Genomic DNA, 18,870 nt, shown 5'->3' on the forward strand with positions numbered 1-18,870 from the left:
GCTCACACACCCTCCTCACACTACGTAGGTTCTGGTTCTCTGTGCCCGACAGGCCTCCTAAATGTGTGCCCTCCTCACACTGTCTGGCCTTCAGCTCATTATTCCGGCCCTCCTCAGCTCATCTTTATCCTGAGGCAGGGATGGCTAACTTGTTCTTGTGGTTTTCACACCAAATTGTACAACAAAGAGAGGAAAGAAAGAGAAAAGGGTATAGGAAGGGAAAGAGGAAAAAGAAGAAAAGGAACACGCATTGTTTTCCGATCCTTACTCAGGCTTTCAAAGTGAGCAACATTTCCTCCAGCATTTCACACTTGAGGAAACTGTGGTTCAGAGAGACTAGCTCACTTGCCCAGGGTCTCATAGCCATTACATAAGGAGCCAGCATCTGGACCCAAGTCCCAGACTCGATGGTCCAGATTCTGTGTACTCCACCACACTATCCCTAAAGAGAACACTCCCAATATGTTTAGTCTTTGGATTGTCCCCATATGTGTTAACAGTAGTATTTGAAAAAGGAGAAGGCAATGGCACCCCACTCCAGTACTCTTGCCTGGAAAATCCCATGGATGGAGGAGCCTGATAGGCTGCAGTCCATGGGGTCGCTAAGAGTCGGACACGACTGAGCGATTTCACTTTCACGCATTGGAGAAGGAAATGGCAACCCACTCCAGTGTTCTTGCCTGGAGAATCCCAGGGACAGGGGAGCCTGGTGGGCTGCCGTCTATGGGGTCGCACAGAGTCGGACACAACTGAAGTGACCTAGCAGCAGCGGCAGCAGTATTTGAAAAAAAGGAACACAGTTCTCTGGAGAAGGAATAGACTGTGTTCCTTTCATGAGAATGAGTCTTTCTACCACTTGGCTACTTCTCCGTCTCTTCTTGTCTGCAAATAGGTTCAACAGGAACATGGCTTTCTTTGGCTCAGATGCCCGGGTTGGGTAATGAGGCTGGCACTCTGGTAGCTGGTGGCACTCAGCCATCAGTCTCACTACCTTCTTCATGGTGGTTTCTGCCTTCTGTGGCTGGCACTTCTGAAATGAGTCATCTTTACATGCTTGCCAACCCTTGGCCTCTCCTCTCCAGCCAGCTTTACCCGTGCTGCCACCCGGCAGCTCTGCAACCTTCTGAGACGTTAAAATGGGGAAGTAGATGCTAAATCTAGAATGAGGAAGGGGAGCATGGTTTGCTCTGGTTTCAAATCCACAGCCATGGAATACACCTAGTCTTAATGCTTTCATCCCCAAACCCTGAGGGCTGGCACAGATACAGGGTTAGAGTAGAAATGTTGTGAAATGAATTTTTAACACTATTCTGTACCTCATTTTTTTTTTAATGCCCATTTTTTATGTCTTTGGGGATCCATGTAAAGGACTTCAGAAAACATTCTAACAAAACCAAGGACAGAAAAGAAAGCATCCACTTACATAAAATAGCAAAAGAACAACAGCCAAGAAGTCTCATTTCTCCTAGATTTAAGTTTCTTTTGAGGATAAAATCTGATATGAATTTCTTCAGATATAGTATACAAAGTCTTTACCTTTAAATCATAGATATAACTCTTTATCTTTAAATCTGAGGGAAATGTCCTAGAATTCACCTCATGGCCATGCCCATACCTGATGGAGAACAGAGGCACAGAGAGAGATGACGTGAGAAAGGTGGAGGGCAGGCGCATGTCTGTAATTATGTGTGTGCTGCGGAGGGGATTTGTGGGGGTTCACTCACAAGTAAACGTTTTTGGAAATAAGTTGTGTATTTTATGAAACAATAAAGAAAGCTAAAGCAGATATAGTTCTGGTTTCCAAGGCTACCACACATAAGGTCTTAAACTAGGTTGTTTCCTGATTTTTATTTCTGTGGCCCATGCAAGTTTCCCCATGAAGAAGCGTGACACTGAATCTATGACATCAACATCCTCTAAGGTACACATGTCCTAAGAAAGACAAAGGGCAAGCGTGAACTATGAATTTTAATTCACTGTTTTCTTTCCACCTTAGAACAAATTAATGTTAGTTAATTCCTTTCGAATTTTTCCCCTTAAAATTTGATTTCTCAGGAAAAACATTCACTAATTCAGTGTGCTGTCATTTAGGGCAGTGTAATCTTAGGAAGCAACTTAGAATTTGCCTGTATTTTCCACTATTTTGAGTTGGGTGGTTTTGTGCCAGGACATTAGATCATATGAAACTTTTTATTTGAATCACGAGGGACAGTCCCCTAAGGATTTCATACACTAGAAAAGCCTACCCAACCAGCTTACACATACATGTTGCTGAATCTATTTATATTGGCGAGAACAACTTTGAAAAATCTAGCAAGTTTATGAAATCCCATATGAGGCTGTCTCTCAAAAATCTGTTAGAAAGTAGAAAATAAATATTATAAAATGGAGCTTGCTGCTGCTGATGCTGCTAGGTCACTTCAGTTGTGTCCGACTCTGTGTGACCCCATAGACGGCAGCCCACCAGGCTCCCCCATCCCTGGGATGGAGCTTAGTCACACGTAAATCTACTCTGTTTTTATCACTACCATTTGCACACTTAAAGCAAACTAGAACCAAAATCATTTTCATTAAATTTTCAAAGAGTCACTTCTTATGAAATATTGCTTGAAAAGGTCTCCACAAAGCATCCTGCACTGTTGGTGGGGCCACTGTGAAAAACAGGATAGAAGCTTCTTTAAGAACTGATAACAGAACTACCATATGATCCAGCAATCCCACTCCTGGGCATATACTTGGAGAAAACTCTAATTTGAAAAGATACATACACCCTATATTCACTGCAGCACTATTTACAATAGCTAAAATATGCATGCTCTTTGGAAGAAAAGCTATGACCAACCTAGACAGCATACTGAAAAGCAAAGACATTACCTTGCCAAAAAGGTCCGTCTAGGCAAAGCTATGGTTTTTCCAGTGGTCATATATGGATGTGAGAATTGGACTATAAAGAAAGCTGAGCGCAGAAGAATCGATGCTTTTGAACTGTGGTGTTGGAGAAGACTCTTGAGTCTCTTGGACTGCAAGGACATCCAACCAGTCCATCCTAAAGGAAACCAGTCCTGACTATTCATTGGAAGGATTGATGCTGAAGCTGAAACTGCAATATTTGGCTACCTGATGAGAAGAAATGACTCACTTGAAAAGACCCTGATGCTGGGAAAGATTGAAGGCGGGAGGAGAAGGGGACAACAGAGGATGAGATGGTTGGATGGCATCACTGACTTGACATGAGTTTGAGTAAACTCCGGATGTTGGCTATGGATAGGGAAGCCTGGCGTGCTGCAGTCCATGGGGTCACAAAGAGTCGGACGTGACTGAGCGACTGAACCAAACTGAACTGACATTCTTTGCAGTCAAAAATGGAGAAGCTCTATACTATCAGCAAAAACAAGTCTGAGACCTGACTGTGGCTCAGATAATGAACTCCTTATTGTCAAATTCAGATTTAAATTGAAGAAAGTAGGGAAAACCACTAGACCATTCAGGTATGACATAAATCTAATCCCTTATGATTATACAGTGGAAGTGACAAATAGATTTGAAGGGATTAGATCTGACAGAGTGCCTGAAGAACTATGGACAGAGGTTTGTGACATTGTACAGGAGGCAGTGATCAAGACCATCCCCAAGAAAAAGAAAGGCAAAGTGGTTGTCTGAGGAGCCCTTACAAACAGCTATGAAAAGTAGAGAATCAAAAGGCAAAGGAAAAAAGGGTGTATGGTAGATGTATATTTAAATGGGATTTTAGGATGAGTAAGAGAAGAAAACTCCATGATAGAAAACAATCTTATTAAAGTGAGTATAATAGCTTCTAGTATTCTTGCCTGGAGAATCCTGTGAACAGAGGAGCCTGGTGGGCTGCTGTCCATGGGGTCGCACAGAGTTGGACACAACTGAAATGACTTAGCATGCATGCATGCACTGGAGAAGGAATGGCAACCCACTCCAGTGCTCTTGCCTGGAGAATCCCAGGGACGGAGGAGCCTGTGGGCTGCCATCTATGGGGCTGCACAGAGTTGGACACGACTGAAGCGACTTAATAGCAGCAGCAGCAACAGCTTCCAGTTTAAAAACAATAACTAGAATAAGATTACAGGAATTTAAGTTTTAGTTTAATCAATAATATCCAGCATTGGCAAGGATATGGGGAGAAAGGGCAGTTTCATGTCCAGTTGGTGATGGAATAAATTAACACAATTTTTCTGGAGAAGAATTTGGAAGTACTTACTAGACTATATGATTCCATTTCTACCTTCAGAAATATTCACACATGTGTAGAGGCAAATGTGAATGGATTTTCATTATGGTATCATTTATATCATGAAAAATGGAGACAACTGCAGTGTCTAACAACAGAAAAGAAGTCAATAATTTATGGTATATTCCTTCACACCTGGAATGCCAGGCAGCGTTTTAAAAGAAAGGGATAGATAGGTCTTTGATATGGGAAGATGCCAAACACATTATTGAAAACAATCATGCATGTATGTAAAATATGTATGTGTGTTTATATTTGGCATATATAAATATTTATATAAAATACAAGTATTCATATGTGTTTGTGAGGAGATCAAAAGAGGATCTGGAAGGCTACCCAATGATCTCTATGCAGTTTAGAGTCAGTAGGAAAAAAACAAAAAACTCTCCAAAACAGAGAACAGAGTGGTGGAGGCTTAGGGGCAAAAGGAAGATGAAATGAGTAAAGGTGATCAACCATATGGTAATGGATAGAAACCAATTTTTTTGGTAGTAGGCATACTGTAGCATACATAGAAATATAACATTGTATATGTAAAACATACAATGTTATAGACTAATGTTACTTCAATAAAAAATAAATCTGAGAAAAAGTTTTAAAAAGAAGAGTGAGTTGAAGAGGACAGGAAGCAAGTGATTAGTGAGGCAAGAGACTAGTGTTTTACTTTGTACACTCCTTATTGCTTGATTTCTTTCTACTTAGTACACTCCTTATTGCTTGGTTTCTTTCAAAACAGGCACACACTACTTGACACATAAAATAACAAATTCAAATGAAAGCTCATTAATCACCAATTAACAACTGGTCAGCAACCATTATGTGACTTTCTCGAACTTCCCAGCCTATGAAGACACAGAAAAATGGAAACTCACCAAAACAGAAAACTTAATGCCTAAGTGTAGACAGAATTTCTGTGGATCCAATGAAGCTAGAAGAAGGATGTACCACACTTTGTCTCCCCAAAGGGGAACACAGAGGATAGCATTTTGTACTTTCCTTCTTGCCAGTCCCTAAATAGTCAATGTCTATAATAATAGTCAGAAATCTAAATTCTCCTTCTTCATTGTAGTGGTTTATCTACGAAGCCACTCACAGGTTTCACCTAGTTTTACTGACATCACCAGAACCACCACCTTCCTTGCCTTTCTCTTTCTGCCATCAAATCTGCAACCGTATAGAAACAACTCACAGAAAACAAGCAGCCTAAAACATATGTAGAGTTAGGAGATGAAGGGCATCTGGCAATAATGTACTGGATGCTCCTTGCAAATAAAGTATTATGGATACACATGAGGGCAGAATGATCTTGGGAGGGGTGTGTGCTAGGAATTATAGCCTTTATGTTAGAGTATCAGATTTAGCGTACCAAAGGGTCAAATAGTAGAAAAGGATGCTTTCTCAGCAAAACACTAGTCAAAGCTTTCCAGAAACTGACAATGAGTTTCAAAGTTGCATATTTCAACCTGTCCATTAGCGAATTTCTGGGAAACAAACTGGTCCACTAGCCAAATGTGAAGATAACAGGGCCAATGACAAGTCTCATCTTTTATATGTTGCCAAACATAATGTTAAAACAGATATTGCTTTGTTTTGTGAAAATAAAAAGATACAAAACTTGAATAAATATATGAATAATTACTGTTCCTACAGAAGAGATAAAAACAAGTGGAGACACACAAGGGAACAGAAGCAATAATCAAAGGGGCTAATTATCTAGATTAACAGTTTAATTCAAAATTCTTAGTAAATAATATTAGGTTTGTGGATTAAACTTAAGCATGACAGCAAAAATATAAACAATTAGGAAACTTACTAATATAGATTTCATTAATAAATAATTTTGAATGTTAAAAAAAGTATTCTTGGGTAAGGAATTTGTATTATATGAAAGACAAAGAGTTAATGTTTTAGCAAATGAAAGCAGTCCTAAAGATAAACATGATCAGACAAAAACATTAATAGAGATACATGAATTTAATGAATAAGCAGAGCACCAAGGAAAACTTACAAATGGTCAGCAAATTTACAGAAAAAAGATACCAAATCTAAATAACCAAAGAAATGCAAATAAAAGACTACCTTTTCACAAATAAAATTAGAAATTTGTGACAAGAAAACATCCAATATTCTTGAGGATTCATACATATATTGTTAATAATCTCTCTGATATCTTATTCCCAAATCCTTAAATTTGTGCATACACTTAAGCACAGAAACTTCTCTTATAGGAATTTATTCCAAAGGAAAAAAATCACAACTAAACACAACAATGTTGCTCTGCTGGGTATAACACTGAAAAACAGGGAATCATCTAAACACAAAAATTGGTTAAATAAATCTTTGTATCTACGTATATTATACAATTATTAAAAACTGTGTTGAAGAAAATATTTAATAGCAAAGAGCTAATTATCACTTACTGCAAAGACTGAAAAAGCATGCTGCAAATAATAATCTGACTTAAGTTTTATATAAATATAAACAAAGAAATATGATTCAAAGGTAACATACTAAATGTTAATGACGGTTATCTGTCTATAGTGAAATTGAGTTTTTTTGTTTCCCTATGATCTCTAAAATTTTTACAATGAGTATTCTAAGAAGAGTCCTTTAAGTTTGTTCAAGATAAAGAAAAAAAATTCCAATGGGAATTGCCATGAAGAATGAAAAAGCGCACTGTCCCAAACAGAAAATAAAAACCAAATGCAGCAAAATGGACCTTTCTATTTATTGTCCCTTCTCAGATTTTTTTAGAACCTTCATATCCAGAAAGTATCTCTAATTATAACATTTAAAAGCATGAGAACAACTTGCTCTGAAATCTTTTATTTATTATCAGCAAAGTATAATCTTATCTGACTGCCCAGCAAACTTGGTTTTCCATTCACTTTAGAATAGACGATAGATTAACATCTTTCTCTTAATTACTTCATACAAGCAAAGCTTTCTATTTGTCAGCTACTGAAAATAGTATGCATACTGACATTACTCCAAAACACATCAGCACAAACTCAATGGCACCCTTCCAGGAGCTGGATAAAACCCGGTCTCCAAAGTCTTTCATCGTTTACCCCACAGAACAAAAATTCTTACTGGAGTATTAGAGAGGTGAGGAAATAAGAATTTCAAATTACTTATGTGTTGTTACAGGCTCTCTGATGTTTCTCTAGCTGGGTGAGTGGAGTATGCCCCCTATTGCTGACTCTTCCCAGCCAGCACCCTAACATGTATACACAAACACACTGAGAATTCTAGTGTGGGTAGATGTTTCTCATTAGAGGCAACTGTCAAGGTCACTGGCATGGAGACATAAAGCTCAGGACAATATCAAAGAACATCTGATGAACACAAGAGAGAAGGACCTTTTTTACTAGAAAGTGAAAGTATCAGTCACTCAGTCATGTCTGACTCTTTGCGACCCTATAGACTGTAGCTCACCAGGCTCCTCTGTCCATCAGACTTTCTAGGTAAGAATACTGGAGAGGATTGTCATTCCCTTCTCCAGGGGATCTTCTCAACTCAGGGATCAAACCCAGGTCTCCTGCATTGCAGGCAGCTTCTTTATTGACTGAGCCAACAGTGACTAGAAGACAAGTAATTTATTTCTTGGTCACAAATTTAAATGTTACCTTTAAATCTGAGGTCAAATTTTGATTCATTAACCCCTGCAACCCCCCAAAATTCATCAGAGCAGAAACAAAAGAACTCTATTATTTGTGTTTAAAAAGTAACTTTCTCCTTCAATTCAGTTCAGTTCAGTGGCTCAGTAGGGTCCGACTCTTTGCGTCCCCATGAACCTCAGCACACCAGGCCTCCCTGTCCATCACCAACTCCTGGAGTCCACCCAAACCCATGTCCATCGAGTCGATGATGCCATCCAACCATCTCCTCCTCTGTCATGCCCTTCTCCTCCTGCCCTCAATCTTTCCCAGCATCAGGGTCTTTTCCAATGAGTCAGCTCTTAGCATCAGGTAGCCAGAGTATTGGAGTTTCAGCCTCAACATCAGTCCTTCTAATGAACACGCAGGACTGATCTCCTTTAGGATGGACTGGTTGGATCTCCTTGCAGTCCAACAGACAAACAATTCTAGAGACTCTCAAGAGTCTTCTCCAACACCACAGTTCAAAAGCACCAATTCTTCGGCGCTCAGCTTTCTTTACAGTACAACTCTCACATCCATACATGACTACTGGAAAAACTACAGACTTGACTAGACGGACCTTTGTTGGCAAAATAATGCCTCTGCTTTTTAATATGCTGTCTCAGTTCAGTTCAGTTCCATACCTCAATCGTGTCCGACTCTTTGCGACTCCATGAATCGCAGCACGCCAGGCCTCCCTGTCCATCACCAAATCCTGGAGTTCACTCAGACTCACGTCCATCGAGTCAGTGATGCCATCCAGCCATCTCATCCTCTGTCGTCCCCTTCTCCTCTTGCCTCCAATCCCTCCCAGCATCAGAGTCTTTTTCAATGAGTCAACTCTTCGAATGAGGTGGCCAAAGTACTGGAGTTTCAGCTTTAGCATCATTCCTTCCAAAGAAATCCCAGGGCTGATCTCCTTCAGAATGGACTGGTTGGATCTCCCTGTAGTCCAAGGGACTCTCAAGAGTGGGTTGGTCATAACTTTCTTTCCAAGGAGTAGGCGTCTTTTAATTTCATTGCTGCAATCACCATCTGCAGTGATTTGGGAGCCCAGAAAAATAAAATCAGCTACTGTTTCCACTGTTTCCCCATCTATCTGCCATGAAGTGATGGGACCAGATGCCATGATCTTAATTTTCTGAATGTTGAGCTTTAAGCCAACTTTTTCACTCTACTCTTTCACTTTTAGTAAGAAGCTCTTTAGTTCTTCTTCACTTTCTGCCATAAGGGTGGTGTCATCTGCTTATTGAGCTAATTGATATTTCTCCCAGCAATCTTGATTCCAGCTTGTGCTTCATCCAGCCTAGTGTTTCTCAAGATGTATTCTGCATATAAGTTAAATAAGCAGGGTGACAATATAGAGCCTTGACGTACTCCTTTTCCTATTTGGAACCAGTCTGTTGTTCTATGGCCAGTTCTAACTGTTGCTTCCAAACCTGCATACAGGTTTCTCAAGAGGCAGGTCAGGTGGTCTGGTATGCCCATCTCTTTCAGAATTGTCCATAGTTTATTGTGATCCACACAGTCAAAGGCTTTGGCATAGTCAATAAAGCAGAAATAGATGTTTTTCTGGAACTCTTTTGCTTTTTCCGTGATCCAGCAGATGTTGGCAATTTGATCTCTGGATCCTCTGACTTTTCTAAAACCAGCTTAAACATCTGGAAGTTCACAGTTCACATATTGCTGAAGCCTTGCTTGGAGAATTTTGAGCATTACTTTACTAGCGTGTGAGATGAGTGCAATTGTGCAGTAGTTTGAGCATTCTTTGGCATTGCCTTTCTTTGGGATTGGAATGAAAATGGACCTTTTCCAGTCCTGTGGCCACTGCTGAGTTTTCCAAATTTGCTGGCATATTGAGTGCAGCACTTTCACAGCATCATCTTTCAGGATTTGGAATAGCTCAACTGGAATTCTGTCACCTCCACTAACTTTGTTCGTAGTTCTAAGGCCCACTTGACTTCACATTCCAGGATGTCTGGCTCTAGGTCAGTGATCACACCATCGTGATTATGTGGGTCGTGAAGATCTTTTTTGTACAGTTCTTCTGTGTATTCTTGCCACCTCTTTTTAATCTCTTCTGCTTCTGTTAGGTCCCTACCATTTCTGTCCTTTATCAATAGGTGAGTGGATAAATAAAACTATGAGTAAATCCATGCAGTGGAATATTATCCAGCAAAAAACAAAATGAGCTATCAAGTCACAAAAAGACATAGAGGGACATGGAAGAAACATAAGTGGTTGCCAGGCAGGAATGACCAGATGGCACACAGGGGATTTTTAGGGCAGTGAAACAATTCAGGATGATACTCCAGTGGCAGATAAACCTCGTTATACATTTGTCAAAACCACAGAACGTACAACATAAAAAATAAGCCTTATCATAGACTATGGAATTTAGTTAACAATAATGTATCAACACTGGCTCATCAATTGTATCAAATGTTCCATACTTAGGTAAAATTCTATCAAGGAAGGATAAATTAGTCAGAGAAAGTTGCACAATAAAAATTTGATTTGACCTTTTATCCACAGGTAGGATTTGGAAGATAGATGAAAGAAGAGACGGCATGCCCAGAGGGGAGACAGCAAGAGCAGAGGTGTGGGGGAAGGACTGAGTTGGTCACATGGTGCAATGGCGAGCAAGAGGTCAGCCCAGAGAAAGGATAGGGCTCCAGGAGTTAGGTGATATTAGTTTCAGTAGATAGAGTGGAGCCAGATTGTTAAATCCTTGAAAGGCAAGCAGGTGGTGTTTATATTTGATACAGCAGAAAATAGGATGCCTTATAAGGTATTTGAGCAGGAGAGTGCTACAAAATATAGTCAAATGCTCACTATTAATGGATATTGTATTTGCAAATTTACCTTTATGGTAAAATTTATTTGTAATCTCCAAAATCAATGGTCATGGCCATTTAAGGACAAAAAAAAAATCCTAATATGTTAAAAATAAAGGGAAATGTGTAAGACATGGTATATGAGAATTCTCAGTATTTCTAATCAATTTTCTTATAAGCCTAAACTTTTTTTTAAAGTTTAATTTTTTTAAAGTTATTTAAAAAGCTAACAATATAAAGTAAATATACAAGTGAAGAGGGAAAAAAATGAACTTACTTCCGATTCACAATTAGCCACTCCCGAATATAGGTCTGAACACAGTCCCTGACGTGTGGGTCGAGTTCAACCCTAGTGAGACGGAAAAAACATAAAACAAGTTATCACCAGATAAAAACAATGAAGCAATCCTTTATCATAACCAAGGAGAGCAGCATGATTTCAAAGCTGTATCAACTGAGAATGGGAAGGGTGTTGTTTTCCAATCCTTTCAAGTATCTGAAATATTCCTAAGGCAGTAACATTTTTACCTTGATGAGACAAACATGTTGGCATTTTATGTTTTGTGTGTTTTCTTTATTACAGAGAACCGTGTTAGACTGTACCTATCCCTGAAGGCATTCTGACACAAGACAGGTAGAGCTAGCTGTAATCACATAGAAAACAGAAGAATAAGTATAAACACCAATCTGTCCCAAGGGTGATCTGGGCATATTTTTTGCTCATGTGTAACCCTGTTAGGACACGCATGTTTTTCTTTCTGGAAGTCCATGAAAGAGGAGTTGTCTTGTGTTTTCAGGAGCTGACGGGCCCTGGCTTTGGTTGGTGATTATTAAGTCGGGTGGCTTTTGTCTACTGGTATAGAGTGAGTCGTGAGATACACTCTTGGAATACTTCAGAGTCTGGAAATTAGAAATCATGAATTCCCCACAATAGCAAAGGTGGTTTTTTTTGTTTTGTTTTGTGTTGTTTTGCTGTTCTTCCAAATGTGTTGGTACTATAGATAAACAGGTCTAAATGCTCTAAATTATAATTTTCCGGTTTGTAGAAAGATGGACAGTACCTGCCTTGTGGACTGCCTGCTAGTTTTAGATGGAATACTGTAAACGTCAGATGTGTGGTCTCCGGGCCCTAAGTACCCACACCCCAGCCCATTCCTTATTCCTTATGTGACCCTGGGCCCGTCACTGAGCCCTTCTCAGTCTCCTCATCATACGTGGTGGCAGTAATCACGCAGTGCTCCTTGGGAGAGCTGTGACGAAGATGAAGTCTGTGAGGCTCTGAGATGAGCGTCTGGCACATAGTGAGACCTCCCTGTGACAGGTCACATTCGTGTGCCATTCCTTCTGCACGAGACACTAGGGCAATCCCTCTATGTGTATTAATTCAGTATCAGTCAGCTCCACAGAGCAGGCACTAACATTATTCTCATTTTGCAGAGGGAGGAGATGAAAACATCTTGCTCAAAGTCACTCAGCAAGTGGAAGAACAGGGACTTGACCCAGGCTGTTCACTTAGGAGTGTAGGCTTACACCCACTACACTATCACACCTCAATAGCAAGTTCCTAGGTAGGCAAGTGGGTTCAACAGGAGTCAGCTGCTGTTTGCTCTGATGATGGTGATACTTTCCTGGGCTTTAATTATACGCCAGACTTTTGGGCAACGATTGAAACAGTAGAGATTGTGAAAGCCATCAGACAGATAATGTGTTAGTTATCAATTCTGGTGACAGGGCAGTATTATGCTCAAAAACTGAGCATAATTATCTCTTCTATCAAATTTCAAAAAAAGAATCCTCCTACATGTAAACTGATTGTATTTTAAACAGGCTTTCCCCAGATTCTGATCTCTTTTGAAGACAACCATATATTTTACACAAAAAAACAAAACTGAATGATTCTCTACCAAAGGTAACAATTATAGATGTTACCAATGTGAAAGTCACATCTGAACAAATGGACTGACAACAGGGAAGAACGTTTCCCAAGGATCACCATGATTTTGTTTTCTGGGAAGTGAGTGTCTTCAAAATGTTAAGAGCCGAGAATGTGGTCAGCTCTTCTATGTGAATGAGAACTATCTAAACAAAGAATAAAGGGTCAAAATAATACCATGTCATTGTCATCCAACTTCCTAAACGATGATGAAATAAAGTCCAAACTAAAACTGAAATATCCCCGAGTAATGAGGGCAGCGGCCTGTTTCATGGTATCCTTTCCAGGACTTTTTGGGAAAGAAGAGAAGGTTGAAAATGTCCAGGAGGATGTGAATCTTAATCTGCTTTAGAAAATGAATGCAAATAAAAGCTCATCCTAAACCTCCAAAGAGACACTGCTTTCTACACTACGGACATAAAGATGTTACATCTAAAAATAATTCCATCGTTTGATACCAATGCCTACACCTGTAACCACATGGATTAACCCACTGGAGAAACTCAACCCTAAGTAGCTATTCACTTATTCACACTACAGAGCTTTCCCCATTGTTTTTCCACTTGACAAAACTTGCTTCAAAAGCAGGAACTTTGCCTTATTCATCTTTTTATCCCTGTTCTCAGCACACAGGAGATGCTCAAGAAAAGTGGATTGAACTTACTTTTGTGACTTGATCCAGTCTCATATATGGGAAACAATTAAAATGCTTCTGAATGGAAGCAGTTCAATGATTATTATTTTCGGAAACTGAGATCTCCTGAGGTCTCACTGAGCTGACATCTGGGAAGTCTGGGTCTAGAATCTGCGCTCTTCACTTCTTCTTAAGCAGTCCATTTTGTCCCACTGCAGTCCTTTAACTGACTTAGACCCCAAGTGGCTTTTCAAAGCCTTTGGTCAAACCAATTCAAAAACTATCCACCTGGAAGTGATAGTACCATAGAAGTTATCCTGCACATCTTGATAGATCTGAGTAATGTCACTTGTAAGAAAGTCCAGAATTAGGGTATCTCCCCCTTAACACAAACAGTCACGACAGGCATAATCCCATCCACATTTTCAGAAAACAATTTACCCTTCCTCCGGCAAAGAGGGCTGCAAAGTTCGACATTCCTTTGGCGTGAACGCCACATCCAAGTCGTCCTCGGAGAAGTCTCCCAGCTCCTGGGCAAGCTCCACATCCAGGCTGTTCAGGTGTGTCATCAGAAGCCCTTCGAAGTCCACTGGCTCCACTGGGTCATAGAACTGAGGCTGGGGGCAGCGAAAGGACAAGGACGTTCCCACACGGTTTGGGATAAAAGTGCTAAGGTGACAGCAGATGCATGCCTTGCCCTCGCTCTCCTCCCAGCTAAGTGGGGCTGATGTCAAACACAGAAGCGGTGATACGGAAAGGAAAAGAAACGCAGCGTGGAGAGTCAAGTCAGAACACGGTGAGTAATTAAAATCACACCCCAAGGCGGAATTTTTCTCTGTTTAATTGCATCTTGATGAGGATTCCTAAGGAGATCCAAAATGAAATCATAAGGTTTTGCTGCATTTTTATAATTTCTCTTGCCAAAGCTCTCTGAGGCCACGTTTACCCAAATATAGTGAAGCAGCGAACTGGAGGCAATTTTCTAGAAATTCAGGTAAACTCAACTCAGAGTATTCAGATAAACTCAACTCAGAGTATTCAGGTACAGTGTTTTATTTGGCCCAAGTCATCCTCTACATTGATTCTTGAAACCACTTCATTCGTAATCACAGCCCACAGTGAACCAGCCTGGGTGGCTGGGACACTCCAAGGCAGTGATTTCCAAATACCGCTGGGCTGCCTGGTGCCGGCAGGGAAGAAGCTGTCACTGACTGACTGAAGTTAATGAGCAAACTAAGGACAACGGGCTAAGTATTCGGAAGGCTAAATGTACCTGCTTTAAAAGGATTGTTTTTTGGGGTTTTCGTGTTGATTTTTGTTTTGGTATTTGCTTTTTTGTTTGCTCTTCAATTATATCCTTCCACAGTGGGGAGGGGGCGGGGAAGAAATGTTAAAAATAGATGGTAATTTAAAAATTAATTTTCCTCAGGTGATAAAAGAAAAATGCATGAAAGTGTTAGTCTCTCAGTCACATCCAACTTTTTTCGACCCCCTGGACTGTAACCCACCAGGCTCCTCTGCCCATGGGATTCTCCAGGCAGGAATACTGGAATACCCCAGATGTTCCCTTTTGCAAGGGATCTTCCCAACCCAGGGACTGAACCCAGGTCTCCCACATTGCAGGCTGATTCTTTACCCTCTGAGCCACCAGATGATAAAAGAAAAAGTTGGCAATTCAACAAATATTTTTTCTACCTTGTGAAACTCACTTAGACTTAGGAAACCACTGCCTTAATGGAATAAAGATAATTTAGATCAAGTTGACGTGTGTAGTAGTGGTATAAGTAGTGGTAATAACAACAACAATAGCAGCAGCTCCGTGGTGTTCATTTATGGCAGACAATTTGGAGTCATCAGTCCAGCAAACACCCCAGATTCTTGACTTGTACTGTCTCGCTCTGAAACAAGGACAGATCCAAAGAAAGTGCTGACAAAACCGGTTTTTCATCATCCTGAAACCATACACCAGACTAGATGTAAGGCTCTAGGTTGGAGAAGGGGAACAAAGTGTCATGGAAGAGGCAAGAAGATTAGAGAATGTAAGTGTGGCTTGCCCCGTCTCCTCTCACCTCTGTGTCCCTGGTGGTGGTGGAGACGTGAGTGACACAGGGAAGAGTGAGGGCAAAGCTGACAAGGGAGCAAACACAGGCCTTCCTTGTCTGAGATTCTTGAAGGGCTGGCTCACATAATGCCCTATGGCAGCTGGATCAAAGAGGGCCGAAGAGAAGGGAACAGGAAGTCCTTCACTAGGAGAGCGCAAAGACACTCCCCTGGCAGCCCAAGGCTCTATGAGGCATGACTGGGGACAGAGAAGTCTCCCTGGGCTCTGACTGGGGACCTGGAGGTCACTAAGAAGAGGAGCACAGGTTTTAGAGTGGGCCTCTCCAAATGAATCAGCTGGGGCCAGCAGCAGGCAGGCTCAGAGAGCCTGGGGTCAGCCTATGCAGAAGCAGGTGGGGACAGAGTTTGCAAAAAGACACTGTTGACATCCGCCAGGGGGAATAACAGGCACTATACATGCACGGAACCAAAAAAAATCTACTGTAGACTGTCATGAGACCAACCCCCCAAAAGAAAGCAGACTTTCCCACTCCCTACCACAACATGGCACAGAGTTCAGGGAAAGGGACTGAAATGACTTCACCTTGAAATGAAGAGGCTGCACTGTTTGCATACTTCACCTTATTACTGTTAAATTTACACCCCTGAACTAGAAGTTGTTGTGCACTACGTGCCAAGAAGTTGTCATTCTAGACATTATCTCATTTAATCCTCACCAGAACTCTGTAAGGTTTTACTTTACAGATGAGGACACTGAAGGCTAGAAATTTAAGAATTCACCCAGGCATGACTGCATAGCTGGGAAGTAGTCACTGTGGAATTCAAATCTAGGCAGACTCCTAATTTTGCTTTCTCTTGCAGGTTCTCCATGGAACCTAGATTTCCAGAAATAACTAAAACATGAGACAGCAGTAAGTGTGTTTAGAAGACAGTGAAAAATCCATTTATTACCATCCATAAGCTCTACTCTGAACTTCTCATGAGATTGGCTCCTCAAATTAATAATCGTGAAGTAATTTATTAAAATAATACTTAATGTTAAATTTACCATAAGGAATATCAATTATTTAAGCAGAGGCATTGAAAAGATACACTGAAAAATTACACTGAAGCAAAATTTGCAGCAATGTGGATACTAGCGCTGCTGCTGCTGCTAAGTCACTTCAGTCATGTCCGACTCTGTGCCACCCCATAGATGGCAGCCCACCAGGCTCCCCTGTCCCTGGGATTCTCCAGGCAAGAACACTGGAGTGGGCTGCCATTTCCTCCTTCAATGCATGAAAGTGAAAAGTGAAAGTGAAGTCGCTCAGTCGTGTCCGATTCCTAGCGACCCCATGGACTGCAGCCCACCAGGCTCCTCTGTCCATGGGATTTTCCAGGCAAGAGTACTGGAGTGGGGTGCCATTGCCTAACTAGTAAGTAGAAGCCTCCAAAAAGAAATGGCATTTGTGTGAAATCATCAGAGAGAAAAAAAATTTAGGTCCAGTCTAAGTATTATAATTGTCACATCCCTAAAATTTTAAAGGGCTTCCCTGGTGGCTCAGACAGTAAAGAATCTGCCTGCAATATGGGAAACCGGGTTTGATCCCTGGATTGGGAAGATATTATGGAGAAGGGAATGGCAACCCACTCTAGTATTCTTGCCTGGAGAATTCCATGGACAGAGGAGCCTGGCAGGCTACAGTCCATGGGATCACAGAGTTAGACACTGGAAGACTGAGCAACTAATACTTTCACTTTTTAAAATTCAAAGTCACAAGGATTAGGAAAAAAGCCTGGCTGATAATGGCACCTGTCACCTATTGGACAGGCTGCCCAAGAGCCAGGGAAAAAGGACAGCTGATTTCCTCATTCAGCAATTACTTGCTGAACATCTATTAAATGCATGTCACTGGGGGACTTACCTGGTGGTCCAGTGTCACTCCCAATGCAAAAGGCTCGTGTTTGATCCCTGGTTGGGGAACTAGATCCTGCATGCTGCAACTAGAAGGTCCCAAGTGTTGCAACTAAGACCCAGTGCAGCCAAATAAATAATCAATAGAGACAAATATTTAAAAAAAAAAAAACAAACACAAGTCACTGAGCTGGCCCTTATGGAGCTGCTCTTTCTACAGATCTTGAGTCAACTGTGGGACAGGGAAGTCTGACACTTTCTCACATATAAAATAATGCTATCTTTGGAGGGGGGAGCTATGAAAAAGTATATAGTATCATCATTGAACACTGTGTGGCCAATGTGCCAAATGCAATATGCACAATTGATCATAAAGTCATAATACTCTTAAGGTGTGAATCTACTTCAGGACTGAAGAGACTATAAAAATAAGCCATAATGATAGAATTACTGAGCATTAGTCTAACACTACACACAGCCAGCATTAAATAACTAGTCACCCTACACTTTCTATGCTGAAACTAACAAGGGAGGAAACTGTTGTTTCAAAGATGAGATAAACTAGCCCTGCTGTTGGCAAGTGAGTGGAGATGCCAGCTACTGTTAACTAGGCCTCTGAGCAAGTTGCTCCTCTTGCATATTCAAATAATAAACAGGAACCAAAAGAGATTTCTGTTCTCCAAGTTATCTGAAGTCAATCTCAAGAGTGAGTTTTATATATTATGAAGCAATCAACACATACCCACATACACAATGCTATTTAGGTATAAACAAATATTGAGGAGATTTACAGTGGTATTGTGTTTCACTGGGCTGAAGTTTGGGAATGGAGTGGGGCGGGGGAGCGGGGGATGTTCTAAGATCAGTCCCTCAGCCTCTTGGGAGAATAAAAGTCAAACATGAAAATTTATTGTTTTTGTTTTCTCTGCTACTGAGTTATATGTGACCTTCTAATCAGTGGAGACTCAGACTAGTTTGAATGGTCCAAAGTAATTTCAAGTTCATCTTATCCAAGGAATTATCATTTGTTAAAATAATGTATGAAAAAAACCTAAATAATCAAAATAAAAACAAAACAAAAGAATAACTTAAGATAGCAAATTATCCTAAATCAGACTTTGACTGCAATGGCTTTGTGATGTGTCAACTTGGCTCAGCAGAACTACATTCCTCCAGATTCCCTTCCTAGTATTTTTCCAGGTGTGGTGGGCTACAAGGGTGTTCTCTTGCCAGAACTGGAGGACAGAAGGGAGGCTGCAGTTATTCGGTAGCATACACATACCTACTGATACAATCAACACCAGTTGAAGTGCTGCTGTAATGTGACATTACAGACATTACAGACTTAAATTAATCAAAAGGGAGATTAGCCTGGGTGGCCTGACTTAACCAATTGGATGCCTTTTCAAAGAGGTTGGAGGCTCTCTGGAATTTCCAGGGCTTTAAGCTTTAGATCTCACCCATGGAGTTCCAGCTTGTTATGATCTTGTCTTCCTGATTGCCCTGTGGACCTCAGGCTTGCTTGGCCAGCCACCACCAGTGGCTAAGCCAATGCCCTGTAATCAATTCCTTATCATACGTGAAGATACATCCTCTACCAGCTCCACTG

General features: G+C 40.9%; 1 protein-coding gene across 5 annotated transcripts in view; it reads right to left on the reverse strand.

Moving 5' to 3' along the window:
- Positions 1-18,870, reverse strand: part of DOCK8 (dedicator of cytokinesis 8) — a 237,508-nt gene that overhangs the window by 152,702 nt on the left and 65,936 nt on the right. For all 5 annotated transcript variants that reach the window (XM_061425464.1, XM_061425465.1, XM_061425466.1 and 2 more), the window contains 2 exons: positions 13,748-13,923; positions 11,017-11,088 (listed from right to left, as the gene is read on the reverse strand). In XM_061425464.1, the coding sequence (XP_061281448.1) occupies positions 11,017-11,088; positions 13,748-13,923 (248 nt within the window). The remainder of the gene's footprint in view (positions 1-11,016; positions 11,089-13,747; positions 13,924-18,870) is intronic.

The sequence above is a fragment of the Bos javanicus genome, chromosome 8 (assembly GCF_032452875.1).
Source record: "Bos javanicus breed banteng chromosome 8, ARS-OSU_banteng_1.0, whole genome shotgun sequence".
NCBI classification, from domain to species: Eukaryota; Metazoa; Chordata; class Mammalia; order Artiodactyla; family Bovidae; genus Bos; species Bos javanicus.